The sequence below is a fragment of the Crotalus tigris genome, unplaced genomic scaffold, assembly GCF_016545835.1.
Source record: "Crotalus tigris isolate CLP2741 ecotype Arizona unplaced genomic scaffold, ASM1654583v1 scf7180000019267.1258330, whole genome shotgun sequence".
In the NCBI taxonomy this organism is placed as follows: domain Eukaryota; kingdom Metazoa; phylum Chordata; class Lepidosauria; order Squamata; family Viperidae; genus Crotalus; species Crotalus tigris.
In genome coordinates, this window is record NW_024097462.1 from 481,520 (window position 1) to 495,756 (window position 14,237).

At 38.1% G+C, this 14,237-nt stretch overlaps 1 protein-coding gene across 3 annotated transcripts; it reads left to right on the forward strand.

Annotated features, from left to right (window-relative positions):
- Positions 1 to 533: 533 nt before the first annotated feature.
- On the forward strand, positions 534 to 5,175 carry SMIM38 (small integral membrane protein 38). Of its 3 annotated transcripts, XM_039361462.1 has the most exons (3): positions 534 to 2,127; positions 3,138 to 3,195; positions 3,859 to 5,175. In XM_039361462.1, exon 3 carries the CDS (start codon positions 4,495 to 4,497, stop codon positions 4,624 to 4,626), a length of 132 nt encoding a protein of 43 aa, XP_039217396.1. In that variant the 5' UTR covers positions 534 to 2,127; positions 3,138 to 3,195; positions 3,859 to 4,494; the 3' UTR covers positions 4,627 to 5,175. The 3 variants fall into 3 exon arrangements, with proteins under 3 accessions (XP_039217396.1, XP_039217397.1, XP_039217398.1); XM_039361463.1 differs by lacking the exon at positions 3,138 to 3,195; XM_039361464.1 differs by lacking the exon at positions 3,138 to 3,195 and having other exon boundaries at positions 2,078 to 2,113.
- Positions 5,176 to 14,237: the final 9,062 nt, after the last annotated feature.

Genomic DNA, 14,237 nt, shown 5'->3' on the forward strand with positions numbered 1-14,237 from the left:
ACCTTTCTATCCTGATAAATGACCATGCTAAAGGATAAATATTAGCCACCTAGTCTTTAAAGATCTAATAAAACTTTAGCTCCTATATTAGAGCGAAGAAACGTCCTTGCTCTCTGCTGCTCTCTTTTCACTTTCCCTGAATATGTGACCCATAATGTAAGTTAAATGTCCAGTTTTCTTATTATTTCAATATTTTTCTGCAAATATATTTTCTTTACTTTAATATTTATTATATATTTCTAATAAATTTAGAAAAATTTATATATATGGCTCAGGGCCAGGCTATTTGCGAGACCGCCTACTATCTCATAGTTCCCTTCGTCCGGTTAGATCCCACAGGCTGGGCCTCCTTCAGGTCCCGTCGGCCAAGCAGTGCCATTTGGCAGGGCCGCAGAGGAGGGCTTTCTCTGTGATGGCGCCCACGTCTTGGAACCAGCTCCCCCCGGAGATTACCACCCTGTTGGTTTTCCGTAAGCTGCTTAAGACCTGGCTTTTCCGGCAGGCCTGGGGTTTATAAAATCTGACCCCTGGATGACTGTTATTGTACTGTTTGTTTTGTCATGTTTTATGGTGTTTTTATTGTTAGCCGCCTAGAGTCCTGCGGGAGTGGGGCGGTTTATAAATTTTAAATTAAAAAAAAAATTAAAAAAATTTATATACTTTACTGTTTACTAGACTTTATGTATACATATTGAAAAAGGTAGAAATGTTTTATGCATAGTGAGTAAGAGTAGTAGATTATGACTAATCGTTTACATGTAATGTAGTCATACTAATATAGGAACAGTATACATTGCTTTTCTTGTATAGTGTACCATGATTTATAGAATGAGAGATTTTGCAGATGATACCAAACAAACTGGCAGTACTTTTCTCCTTCCACTTTTTTTCTTTAACAAATTGAAGATTACCAAATATGTCATTGCAGTTTTTTAAAATCTAAGAGAGATTAACAATGTGATTAAATAATTGAACTTAGACCAAAGAAACCCAGGTTCATCTCAATCATACTTGCATCATTGAAACTTGCTGGGTAACTAATTCACTTGGAGTGTTAGTCGTGCCACTTTTATCTGGGGAAAATGGCAGGATAGAAATCTAACAAAAAAAAAAAGCAGAGAATCTATAATGAAAAGAATCTATAATTAAAGATGGAGCTGCTGCCCGTGTCACAATGGACATATCTCAGTTAACATACTGCTTAAATTAAAAATGGAGCTAAAATTCTCATTCTACAATGATAAAACACTATATAGTTAGCATGTGAGAAATGTGGAAAAACAACACGGCATGTTAAAGATGATAAAAAAAATAAAGAAGCTTAATCGTTTGCAGTATTAGTACTATATAGAAATCTAGGAATGGTACAATGTGTTAGTTGCTCAGAGTTTGAGGTCTGAGTGATTCATCTTCTTGAAAATTGAGAAGGCATATTGTTCCTAGGCATGAAAAGAGCAACAGATTTATAATTTGAATATAACTGGCAGAGATACAGAATGTTGTTAGCTTCTTAGTGACAGAATTCTACAAGAGAACTGCTTTGGCAGTACCTGAAACTATGATACGTTGTGGAAAGATTACAAAGGGTTACTGAAGTCGGCACTCCTCTCTTTAAAAGCAAAGAAAACAGATTCAGGAATATCTCATCCCTTGGATAAATGAGATGACTGTAAATAAAGTGTATATATGGTTCTATTTGTAATGTACATACAGGTGTATGTGTATGCACATCTGCGCGCACACACACTCCTGATACCACAAAAGAAATACCTGTATAGCCGATCCAGAGGAAAACACGATAGTTACCTTTGAATGTGTTAATTGTGTCTGGGAATGTTTCTTGTCCTGGGTTAGGACATCCAATTATATACAATTAACACATTCGATAGCAATAGCAATAGCACTTAGACTTATATACCGTTTTACAGCCCTCTCTAAGCATTTTTTTTACAGAGTCAGCATATTGACCCCAACAATCTGGCTCCTCATTTTACTGACCTTGGAAGGATGGAAGGCTGAGTCAACCTTGAGCCGGTCAGGATCGAACTTCTGGAGAGAGCAGTGAGTTAGCTTGCAGTGCTGCATTCTAACCACTCTGCCACCATGGCGCAAGGTAATAACAATGAGGTAACTATTGTGTTTTTCTCTGGATCATCTATACAGGTATTTCTCTGGTGGTATCAGGAGGGTGTGACTATTTATTATGTGTGTGTGTGTGTGTGTGTATGTGTGTGTAGTATGACTAGGACTAGATCAGCCACAATAAAATGATGGCCTTCCATAAAATATTTTCTTGGATTGGTTGGCTTTTTGTGTAATATCATTTAATTTTTAATTGTAGAAAAATGAGCTTAAACTCCAGGCATCCATAGATAGGTTTTATTTATTTCAGCCATTTTTATGCAGGTTTCTCAAATGTTCATAGTGATTACAACTTCCTGCATCCCCAGAAACACTGTTCAAGTCTTAATGAAATAATCATGCAGGTGACAATTTCCTTATCTCTTTTTGGATTTGGAAAATCTTGGCCACAAAGCTTCTCCCTCTAGCTGTTGTCTGCATTGATGAAATAGACATTTAGTCTAACTTGACCTAATTTGCTAGGATGTAGTCCTACCTTCTGACTTAGAAGCTCAGATTCACTCTGCTCTGCCTTGGTTTGAGGTCATCGCCCTCCTATCTCTGACTCTGAGACTAACTTCTCACAACTTCTCTTAACTCTTAGCTTACAAGGAATGTTTCAAAAAGAGCCATTGCCTGTGTCCTGCAGAGAATGAAGTCGCAGGAACACCAGCGCTACCAGCATCCCATGGCCTTAACTCTTTGCAGAGTGTTTGCTGAAGTAACAGTTTGTTTTGGGGAGAAATACTCCAACCATCAGTTTTAGTTCTACACTGAAGTCTGTCAGCTCTTTCTTGGTAGTCCTGCCATTCCCTGACACACATGGCATTGCTTGATGTCACACTGTGACTATTTGTGCTGTGATTCAATTCACTGCCAAACTCGGAAGTGAGTGTGTTAACATAGTATGTACGTAAACGTTTATTCCTACAGTTCAAGGACAACAAGCATTGGGAGGTAGAGGTATCACCGTAAATCATATAATGATGATACTCAGGGCTTTTTTTTTCTCATAGAACACCCAGAACGGAGTTCCGGCACCTTTTTTGGATGGAACCTTGTAGGGTAGGCAAGGTGGGTTGTATGACATGTGTGAGTTCTGGCACTTTTTTTTTATATAGAAAAAAAAAGCACTGATGATACTTATTTGTATAGTCAGTCTCCCACTCGCTAGAACAATTCTGGGTGGTTAACATGAAATTAAAATTATGCAAATTAAATTAAATTAAATATTGCGCAACAAAAAAAATACCTCCCCTCCCCAGAATTGGTGAAATAGCTGTGACATCTATCTCTGTAACATATTTGTACTATTCTAATCTGACTTTGCCTCAATATTTTGTTTACCTCCAAATAATACGTTTAGTTGTCTATACATTCCCTTTAAAATTTATGCAGGTTTGTAGCAGTGTTTATGCCAATCAAAAATGGGCAAAATCAATCCTCTTTTAAGAATGTATTTTTTTTAAACACTTAACACAAATCTTTTCCCTCAGACATGCTTTCACTTAATGTCCCCAAAAGATTTTCTCCTCAAGAGGAAGTGAACAATTTTCTTTCTAAGATTTTATGTTGACATGAGTGTATGTATGTCTGGGCGTCTGTGTTTGTGCGTCTGTGTGTGTTCTTGCATAGGGCAGCGTGCTAATTGTTGACCAATGCATTTTGGGAAGTATCTGTGTTCTGATTTTCTTTCCCTTTCTTCTCCCTCCCTCCTTCCCTTTTCAATTTGTCTAGGAAAGAGGGAAAAAAGCGAGCCTTCCAGTGTTGTTTCCTGCAAAGACCATTCTTATGAGTCCACTGGACAGTGTGTGTGTGTGTGTGTGTGTGTGTGGGACTCATAGCTAATTGGCTAAAGAAAGGCTCTGATTGTCTGGAGGGGCTGGAAAGTGCCGCATGCGCTTTTGAAAAGGAAGAGGGAGAAAGTGCCTGGTTTCGCTAAGCAGCTGCTGTTGGAGATGTTTGGAGATTACATCAGCACTGGAAGAAAAAAGAACTGGAAAAAAAAATTTCCAACTTCAGAGAGAGAGCGAGTGAGTGTTTATGGAGCCCCCCCCATTTTTCCCCTTCCAAAGATTTTCTGACAATACTGTTATTGTCAATATAAGAGTTCTTAATTCTGTATGAATAGTGCATGGGGCCCCTTGATTAAATAGTGTGTTACATGTTCCAAATCTGTCAGCTGCACTCTTCTCTCACATGCTAGTGAGATCACTTGGAATGGAACCTTATAGGAACAGCTCCATTTGTCATACATCACCAAGTGGGGCAACATTATATAATTAGATCATCAGAAATAGTGATAGTGTTAAAAAAAAAGTACAGTATATCATCCATTCCCAACTCCAGTGGCTTCTTCATTCTAGCTTCAATATGGAATCAGGCCTTTTGATGACTGTGCTGATTTTGATTATATTAATGCGATTTATTTTATGGTCCTGCTTCAATGTTTATTTGGATTACAAACTGACACAAAGATATCCTAAAAAAAGGAAGGACTCCTGAAAGGGTTTATGCATTTTCAATGATCCAGTGACACCTTTTTGAACTAGGTCCTAAAAGAAGATGAATTTTTATTTTTAAAATGAATGATTTAACAGTCTCATTTTTTGTTATGGTAGGATCAAATGCATGTGGCATTTTTTAAAAAAGAGTTCTAGCCTTTAATGAGACACAAATTGCACATTAGTCAAATTAAATGATATTCCTTGTAAAATAGTTCATGAACTTCTTGCTGGAACAAAACTGTAACCATTTGCTACTTAATTGCTTTAGTCTAGCCAAATGTGACTTTGTTGTTGAAAGTCTGGGCAGCCTATCAGAGAATTCCACAATGTTGACAAGTTATATGAGATCACTTCCTTGTTGCTGGCCAAGGTGTTGACCTACTGCTTTGGTCTTCAGTAATGTCTGCACGTAAACATCAGCCCGTGTCAACTTGAATCACGAAGACCGGCACCCATCTGAAGAAATGATCGCCTATAGTTTTCAACAACCTGTTCTTTAAAGTAGCTCTTCAGAACTGTTTTTATTAAAACAAATTTCAATATTTGAGTCTGGAGACTTTGCTTGGTATGTTCTCTTCATTCAGTTTCTTAGTTTTGGGGAAAGAATAATAGATCCTAAAATAATAATACAAATTAGGTAAACTTCCTTTGAATTTAACCAAAGGTCTATCCAGTCCAAGAATACTAAGTGCTATAGTATGTGTACCACATTCTCGCCCTACAGTACTTTACTAAGATCCTTTAACAATTTATTTCAGAAATGAAAACCTAGTTGCTGCCATTTTATATTCATTAAGATCTAATAAATCAACACTCCACAGAATTTAGCTTTGCCTCTTTTTTGAGAATGGGATTTAAAAAAAAAGCCAACAAAATTTAATGATGAAAGTGATGGGCCCAAATTCATGTTTCATTGCACTACCACTCAATGTATAATTTAGATGGGGTATTCTGAGCCCAGTCCACCTCACAGAGTTGTTGTTAAGTGATAAAAGTCAAGAATCTGCCTTATGCTTTCAAAGAAAAAGTCAGATATAAAAGCAATGAATGAATTAAAGCATTGTAATTGCGTCTCAAAGCGGAATATACAGTATCTGCCTATCTTCCAGACTTTTACAAACTGGAACTTTTCAATTGTGTTTAACAATAAATCTCAGAATCCTGACTGAATTCTTAAAGAATATTGTTCTAGATTATCTGTCTCACTGCTCCACTAGAGGCCAAGACATTTGTTCTTAATGTATTTTCAAGGTTTAGAGCTGTCTAATGGTACACATGCCTCAGCTCCTTTTGGGTAGTTTTGCTTCTAGATTTATTCTGTAGTAGCTTTTTCCCCAAGTTGCTTTTCTCTAGGTAAAATGGGACTGCGATTTTATAATACTCAAGAATATACTTTGGAATTATCCAGTTGGAGAGACTGTCCTAGAAGTTGAGTCTTCTCAGATCTGCAGAAAATCTTGTAGAAGGGCAAAGTTTTATTCTGTCTCAAATGGTTACATTGATTGTGGTGGGAATTAGGCATTTTCACCCATGTTCCAGAGTGCAATGTCATACTAAGATAGACAAGATAACCTTTATTGTCATTTTTTATTGTGAGCACACTGGCACACATTAAAAATGAAATTCTGCTGCCCACTCTACAAATACACAGACGGATGCGAGACAATTAGAAGCAATACGATCAACTGGGGCAGGTAGACCGGTAACATGCTCTATGAGCAGAGCGCAAAAACAGCTGGTCTTATAAGCAGGCTTTCGAACTTCCGGCATTCCAGTCTGACGACGTTGGCAGTTAGCCGACGAAAGCTAAGTTTATTAAGCAGTTGTTAGTTTATTCAATAGTTGTTTTTATATTTATCCTGGTGTTCGACTAGTTCTCTCTCTCTCTCTCTCTCTCTCTCTCTCTCTCTATATATATATATATATATATATATATATATATATATATATATATATATATATATACATACATACACACACACACAACCATTAAGGATATATATATAAATTTTAAAACCAAACAAATAAATATAGATATAGATATATATGTATATTAAAAAGGATATTAAAAATAGAAGCATGATTCTGGGTGTATACATGGTGAGAATAAAATATGATCACCAGGAAAAGTTAAAACATTAAAAGTTTTAATATAAAACAGAAGTTTTAAATAAAAACATTAAAAGTTTTAAAAGATTAGCAACCTAGCTTTTGTTGGCTCCTGCCAACTTCATCAGGGCGTACACAAATCAATGGGAGTGAACATTTATATGTAAATTAACGCCTGCACTCGACTCCTGGACCATGTAATAGGTCCAGGTCAGCCAATCATAGCATTCCCTGTAATTGCTGCATGATTGAGTGACTCATCTACTTGTATCACGCGTCCCTCATATACCGTGGAGTATAACGAGAGCTCGGATTGACAGTTTGACCACACCCCCTACAGACACACGAGGAGAGGGCTACTGTAAACCCCCTGCTGAAGGAATAATCAGGCGATCTCGGAAGGCAGCATTACTAGCCGGGGTGAATGGTAGCGTGTGTATTTCACCAGGATCCGCATCGCGTTTTACATCACACCCCTTCCAGGGGAGAAGCGAGGAGAGCTGACCCACTGGAGTTTGCAAGCAACCACCTTTGGGGATCTTGACGGCCTCGATGACTGGCCAACATAATTTATAGTCCAACCCCAACAATGTGTTGGCAGCTGTTCAAAAAAAGGGGAGAACAACTGTTACGGAACTTAGCGAGGCTGGGAAAGCTGGGAAAATGGTGTATGGGGGAGAACCATGCAGTGAAAGCATAAGTACATTACCCAGATTGAGGCTTCGTTGTAAAAAACATCATGATGTTAAGGGTAGATGTCAGAATGGTGGAAAAGGGGAGGGCCATAAACTCACGGAGAGTTCAAAGGAAGAGAGAAGGGGGAGACGACTTAGTGGTGGGGATGACATCTCGAGTTGGAATAAGATCGAGGATCCTCCTAGACCACGGATACGGATGAGTGGAGAGTCAGAGGCTTGTTTAAACTCTGATGAGGGACGCGTGATACAAGTAGATGAGTCACTCAATCATGCAGCAATTACAGGGAATGCTATGATTGGCCGACCTGGACCTATTACATGGTCCAGGAGTCGAGCGCAGGCGTTAACTTACATATAAATGTTCACTCCCATTGATTTGTGTACGCCCTGATGAAGTTGGCAGGAGCCAACGAAAGCTAGGTTGCTAATCTTTTAAAACTTTTAATGTTTTTATTTAAAACTTCTGTTTTATATTAAAACTTTTAATGTTTTAACTTTTCCTGGTGATCATATTTTATTCTCACCATACACACACACACACACACACACACACACACACACACACACACATAACATATGTATACATATTCTATATCAGGGGTCCCCAACTGACCTGTTGGTCACTGTGCCATAGGAATGGCTGGCAAGTGCATCCATGTGTGCTAGTGGCCCCGTTTGTGCATGTGCGGGGCGCTAGCATCGCCACCATATCATACGGGCACTAGCGGCCCATTTGCAATGCATGAGGGTGCTAGTGGCCCATCTGCATATGCAAGTGGGCGCTAGCAGCTGGTTTACACATGCTTGTGAGCACTAGCGGCCCATTTGTGCATGCATATGGGTGCTAGTGCTGCGACCAGTGCCTCCATGGGTGTGTGTGCCCCACTTGTTCATGCATGTGGGCACTAGCGCTGCTGCAATGCACTCACCCATTTTGCGCATGTGTGTGCTGTGTGTACGTGCACACACTTGCATACATTTCCCTGCTCTTCCTTTTCCCTCTGGGCCGCCAACCCAGAAAGGTTGCGGAGCTCTGTTCTATATACATACATACATGTATATATTTGAAATGGACGGTGATTAATATATCTATATCTATATCTATGTCTATGTCTATATCTATATATCTATTAATCACTGTCCATTTCGAATACATAGCAGAAAGAGGAAATTTGAGAGTTCACAAGATTGTTATTATATGGAACAAAGCTGTGACTGAATCTGGATGTTCTGCTTCGGATAACAAGAAGCCTCCTCCCTAGAAGGTAACAAGGAAAACTAGTCACAGAGAGGCTGTGTAGTGTCCCTGATGACATTGCAGTCCCTACTCAAGCAGTGCTTATATGCTATGTCTTATATTAGTCTGTTTTGGTAGTGATAGCACATTGAACTGCCCCTATTACCATTGTGCTGTTTCACATCATTGGAAAATCATGGTTAAACACATGAGGTTATTCTGTTTGATTTATAGCTATTATTATTGTCTGATTTTTCTGGCACAGGCAGCTTATCTACTGGCATTAAGCATACCATTAGGATAAGAAATAAACACTACAGCTCCGTGAAATTTCCAATCACAAACCATGATGTTACATAACAGGGTAGCAAGACATACAAGATTCATCTTGAGTGGAAAGTTCCCACAGTGGCGACGCACACAAAAAATCTGATATGCCACAAATCCCTTGGAATGTGCTCCTAAGTTATAGTTATTTAAATCACTGAATTTGCACACATTCTCTTTTTGTTCCTTCCATTCCAGTCTTCCTAGTTTTGAAATACAAACAGTGACAAACAAAACACCCTTTGTGCAGATTTTAAGAAATACCCTTACTTATTATACATTTGCATTTTTACTTATGCTCCCAATTTCCCAAAACTGGAAGAATACATGCAAAAATCAACTGATTTTCAATTTTATTCCTATACAAATATAAAAGACAGAATTGGCATCAGCTCTATATTGAAATAAAGAACTAGCTGTAGCCTAACTTGTACACAAACAAATAAATACATAATTATCTGCTATCAGTTAAAATATAATTATAATTTGCTACCTCATTTCAAAGGCATCTGCTTGGATAATTACTATCAAGACATGTAACCCTACTGACATATAATGATAAAGAATTATGGATATTGGGAGTGGGACTGTTACAATTAAATTGATTCAGAAAATATTTAAAGAACAAGGTCAGGATTGTCCTGTACTCAACTGTACACAATAAACTGCCTTATCACAAATGAGGGATAATGCTGTAATTAATAAACAGCACTGTCTTATACACAAATAAAATAATAAAATAAAAATAAAATAAAGGAAAAGAAAAAAAAAGAAAAAAGTGGGTGCTTCTAAAAACCTTGTCATGGACAATTGAATGGTATCAGTGACTTACTTAATGGAAGACTAGGTAAATCAAGACAAAGTTTCTTCTTTTGCTTCTACATGTCATTTAAAACAACAGCACCTTTTTTTTGTTACTGTTATTCTGCAAATGGATATGAAAGTCTTGTGTATTTTAGAGAAATGGAGGATGTCAATGAGGCATGTCTAGATCCATGTGCTCCAAAGCGTGAATTATTATTCCCTGGTGGGATAAAATAGTACGACACATTAATTTGTGTGAAGGACATTTCATTCCTTTTCAAAAAAAGACTTATGTTGTTGCATTATTTTCCAGCTGTTAGAGTTTTTTTTTAAAAAGTAGCAATAGGGATGTGTGTGGAGACATGTATTAATTTGAAACATATTAAAAATTTGGAAAATCAACAACTGATTAGAAAATGTGGATTTTGGAGACTGATTCTGATACACAAACACAGGGATGGGAGAAGTTGTTGCTTCCTTTTTTGAAGTGAACCACCCACAACAGTATTTCCAGCGTTAATACAAAATGCAATAAGTTTAGGAGTTTACAATTTTCCAATTTGTCAGCTAGAACAAACAATATATGCAAACACATTTTTATTTATCAGATGAAAACATTGTGTAGAAAAAAATGATTAATTTTCATATTGAACATTATCAAAACTTCCCATCATTAAACTTTAAATATTCTTTAATTTCTTCTCTGCTTGCTATCAGCCACATTAACCTATTTTACAATGATCAAAATGACTTTAGCATCTGTATTTAATGTATCTATCATATTACTATAATAGTTTCTGAATAAAATTTGACAGAATGTTTAAATTAGCAGTGATCTAATTATACAATTAATCAAGATGGGTTGAACAGCAATCACTATCTATGCCAACAGTGATGAATGAAAAGTATGAAATAAGATTGAAAGGAATCAGAACACTGGCAGTGTATATCTTCTTGTACCTTTTATTTAAGGTCATGAACCTTAGAGTCCCTATGTACTATTTACTCAGCTATTTAATTTCTTAATCTTAAGAGTGCTTAGGTGGGCCAAATCAAAGTCATAATCAATGTATATATCTGTTTCCTGGAACTCATGGGGTTTATGTGCACTACTGAACTGCAGGTGAAAATGTTTTAGGGAAGGAACCTCACTGGATCTCTCTGTTGCAGCTGAATTTTATTTGAGCTGCAGACCGTTTTCCTGAGTTCCTATTTGCTTTTTCATCTTTGCTTCTAGCTTTGCTCTATGGTACCGAATTCCAGTTTGTCTGGCAGGTCCTGTCAAGGGCATTGCCAGAATTAAGGAAGCCTTGATAAGGTGATCTCTGGATGACCATATATTACAGGGTGTTTTGGTCTCCTAATTTTTCTTCATCAACATAATAATGGTAAGAAGCCAGATCTACCTCAGAATGGCTGACTAGATGCTTTTGAATTGCTCACCACCAGGAGATGAAAAGACATACTTTTCCTGTATATGTTTCCCTGCATCTGATTTTGGAGATATTTTCCCTAAAACTAGATGTGACATTTATTTTTTTAACACTAATGGCCACTGATACACTTATTCTCCTTGAATTTATCCAATAACCTTTTAAAGCCAACCAAAATTAAAGGCCATGACACACAGTGACAGTTTCCATGTTCTGTATGAAGGGCTTTTTTTAAACCTGTTCTAAATCTCCTTTCAATCAGTTTTCTCAGGTGATCCCTGGTTTTAATGTTTTGAGATGGGGAGAAAATGTTCCACATGACCATTCTCTCCATGGCATGGATGGTTTTGTACACTTTCCTACTTACTTCTCACCTTCTTCTCCTCCCTCTTGATGCGGTCCAGGGGAAATGCCTCTCTCAAAATTAAAACATTAATATTATATACAATAAGACTATTTCTACTTTATCTGAACTACTTAAACTTCAACCCATCCATCCCCACCCCCCTCCCCCACCCCATCCCCCCCAGACTTCCCAGAGCAAAATACAGGATTATGCAAACATATTAAACATAAGGTGACCAACTTTTTTACAACAAAAAGGAGGACACGAATAAATTGAAGAAAAAAATATCATAAATAAAAGAAACATTGTATTTATTGCAACAATAATACAGAATACACTATAATATGATCAATGCATAATAAAAACATTTGTAACAATAACATTTTATATTGTAATTATGCTTACATGCCTATTAATTATTTAAATGAGTACTTTTCCATTGAATGAATATTTTTTGTCAATGTATCATCTTCTAACAATATATTGGAAATATCTGAACAAGAAATATCCTTCATATTGAATTTTATGGCAAGTGCTGCAGCTAGAGTATCAACATTCAATCTCGATTTCTCAGTTGTCCAAAAATCTACACGGCTGGACTGCGCGGGGGTGGGCGGCGGAGGCAGGTGTTGTGAGCCAGGCGCTCCAGGATGGCCACGTAGATGCACAGGGTGAGGTGGTGGCAGCGCAGGTCAGCACTGCATAGACTACCAGCTGGCATGGCCCATGGAAGGTCATCTGCCCACTGTGCCCCCGCCCACAGCCGCCCTCCCAGCACCGCTGCCCTGCCGTGGAGAGCTGGCCCCGCGGTCGCAAAGCACCAGCCGAGCCAGCTCTGGCCCTGAGCCACCCCCCAGCACCACTGCCCACCCTGCGCATCCCCTAGAGCCTGCCCCACGGCTCGCAAAGGCAAAGCACCAGCTGCTCCGGCTCCGGCCCTGCAGCTGTCCCCCCAGCTGCCCCCCAGCACCACTGCCCACCCTGTGCATCCCCGTAGGCCGTGCGGTTCACAAAGCACCAGCCACGCTGGCTCTGGCCCTGCAGCCACCCCCCAGCACTACCGCCTACCTTGTGCATCCCCGTGTAGAACCAAACAGGGAAGATCAAGAGAAACTTACTGCTCCAGTCTCCTCCAGCTATCTGTGGAACTAAGTAAGAGATGGTGTAGTTGGGTAGCAGTGAGGGGTGCAAAGTTCCTGCAACTTGCACGTGCAAAGTTTGCCACCTGGGTGTTTTGGCGCGCTCAGCAGCAATTCCTATTGGCTTTTGAAAGCCAATAGGGGGAGTAGCACAGCTCAGGCAAAAGTTGAAAAAAACCATCAAAAAAAGGTCCCGGAATGCCTTCTGGGCATTCTATGAGGAAAAAAAAAAAGCCCTGCAGATAAGTCTTCAAATATAGAAAAAGAGGACATTTAGGAGGACATTTTCGAGGTAGGACAGAACTCACAAAAGGAGGACTGTCCTCCCAAAAGGAGGACGGTATATGGAAAAGGAGGACATTTAGGAGGACACTTTTTGAGGGAGGACAGAACTCAAAAAAGGAGGACTGTCCTCCCAAAAGGAGGACGGTTGGTCACCTTATTAAACATAATCTATTTAAGTTTACTAATTATACAATGAACAAAATCATAAAAACCCTTAACTCTCTTCAAACTTTAACATCATAAGTTTATAAACAAAATCATTACTCATAGAATAAGTGAAACTTTATAGTTCCATATTTCTTCTGAACATATTCTATCCATCTTCTCCATACGTTAAAATATCTCTCTTGTGAGTGGTCCTTTAAATAAGCAGAAATTTTAGCCATTTCTGCTAAATTAGAAACCTTAAATACCCATTCTTCTAAAGAAGGCAGAGTATCCTTCTTCCAATATTGACCCACCAGTAATCTTGCTGCTGTTATTAAATTCAACATTAAAATAGTTTCTTTAACATTAAAGTCCACAAAAATTCCCAAAAGAAACAGTTGGGGAGTAAACTTAATCTTCCTTTTAAAAACCTTTTGAATGTTCCACCAAATCATAATCCAGAAGGCTTTAATAACTTTACAAGTCCACCAAACATGAAAATAGGTTGCATCTAAGCAACCACATCTCCAACATTTAGGTTGCAGGTTCGGGTACATACAGGACAACTTTTTAGGATCCAGATGCCATCTATAAAACATTTTATAAAAATTTTCCCTCAGATTCTGGGCCTGCGTAAATTTAACATTTCTAGTCCAAATTACCTCCCATAAGTCCAATGAGATCGGTTCTTGAATATTCTGGGCCCATTTAATCATACAATCTTTAACTAACTCTGTTTCTGAATCCAATTTTATTAACTCATTATAAAATCTTTTAATATGGGCACATTTCTGATCCTTAATCTGAATTACCAAATTTTCATCTACTAAAGTAATTCCCACTTTCTTATCCAAAGTCCATCTCTGCACAATTTGCAAATACTGAAACCACGATTGTAAAATGTTTTCTTGCCTTAACACATCAGAAGACTTTAATTGCCAATCAGTACCTGACCAAGTAAGTAACTCTTTATATGAAATGTTGTCAAAATTCACTCCCTTGGAAACCCCCTGGATTGCTTGTCCAGGGATCCCCCAAATAGGTATTTTATAATTTAACTTATAATAATATTTTTTCCAAACTC

Excerpts from the sequence above, each read along its gene's own strand:
- SMIM38 (XM_039361462.1), top strand. The coding sequence starts at position 4,495 with ATGGAATCAGGCCTTTTGATGACTGTGCTGATTTTGATTATATTAATG.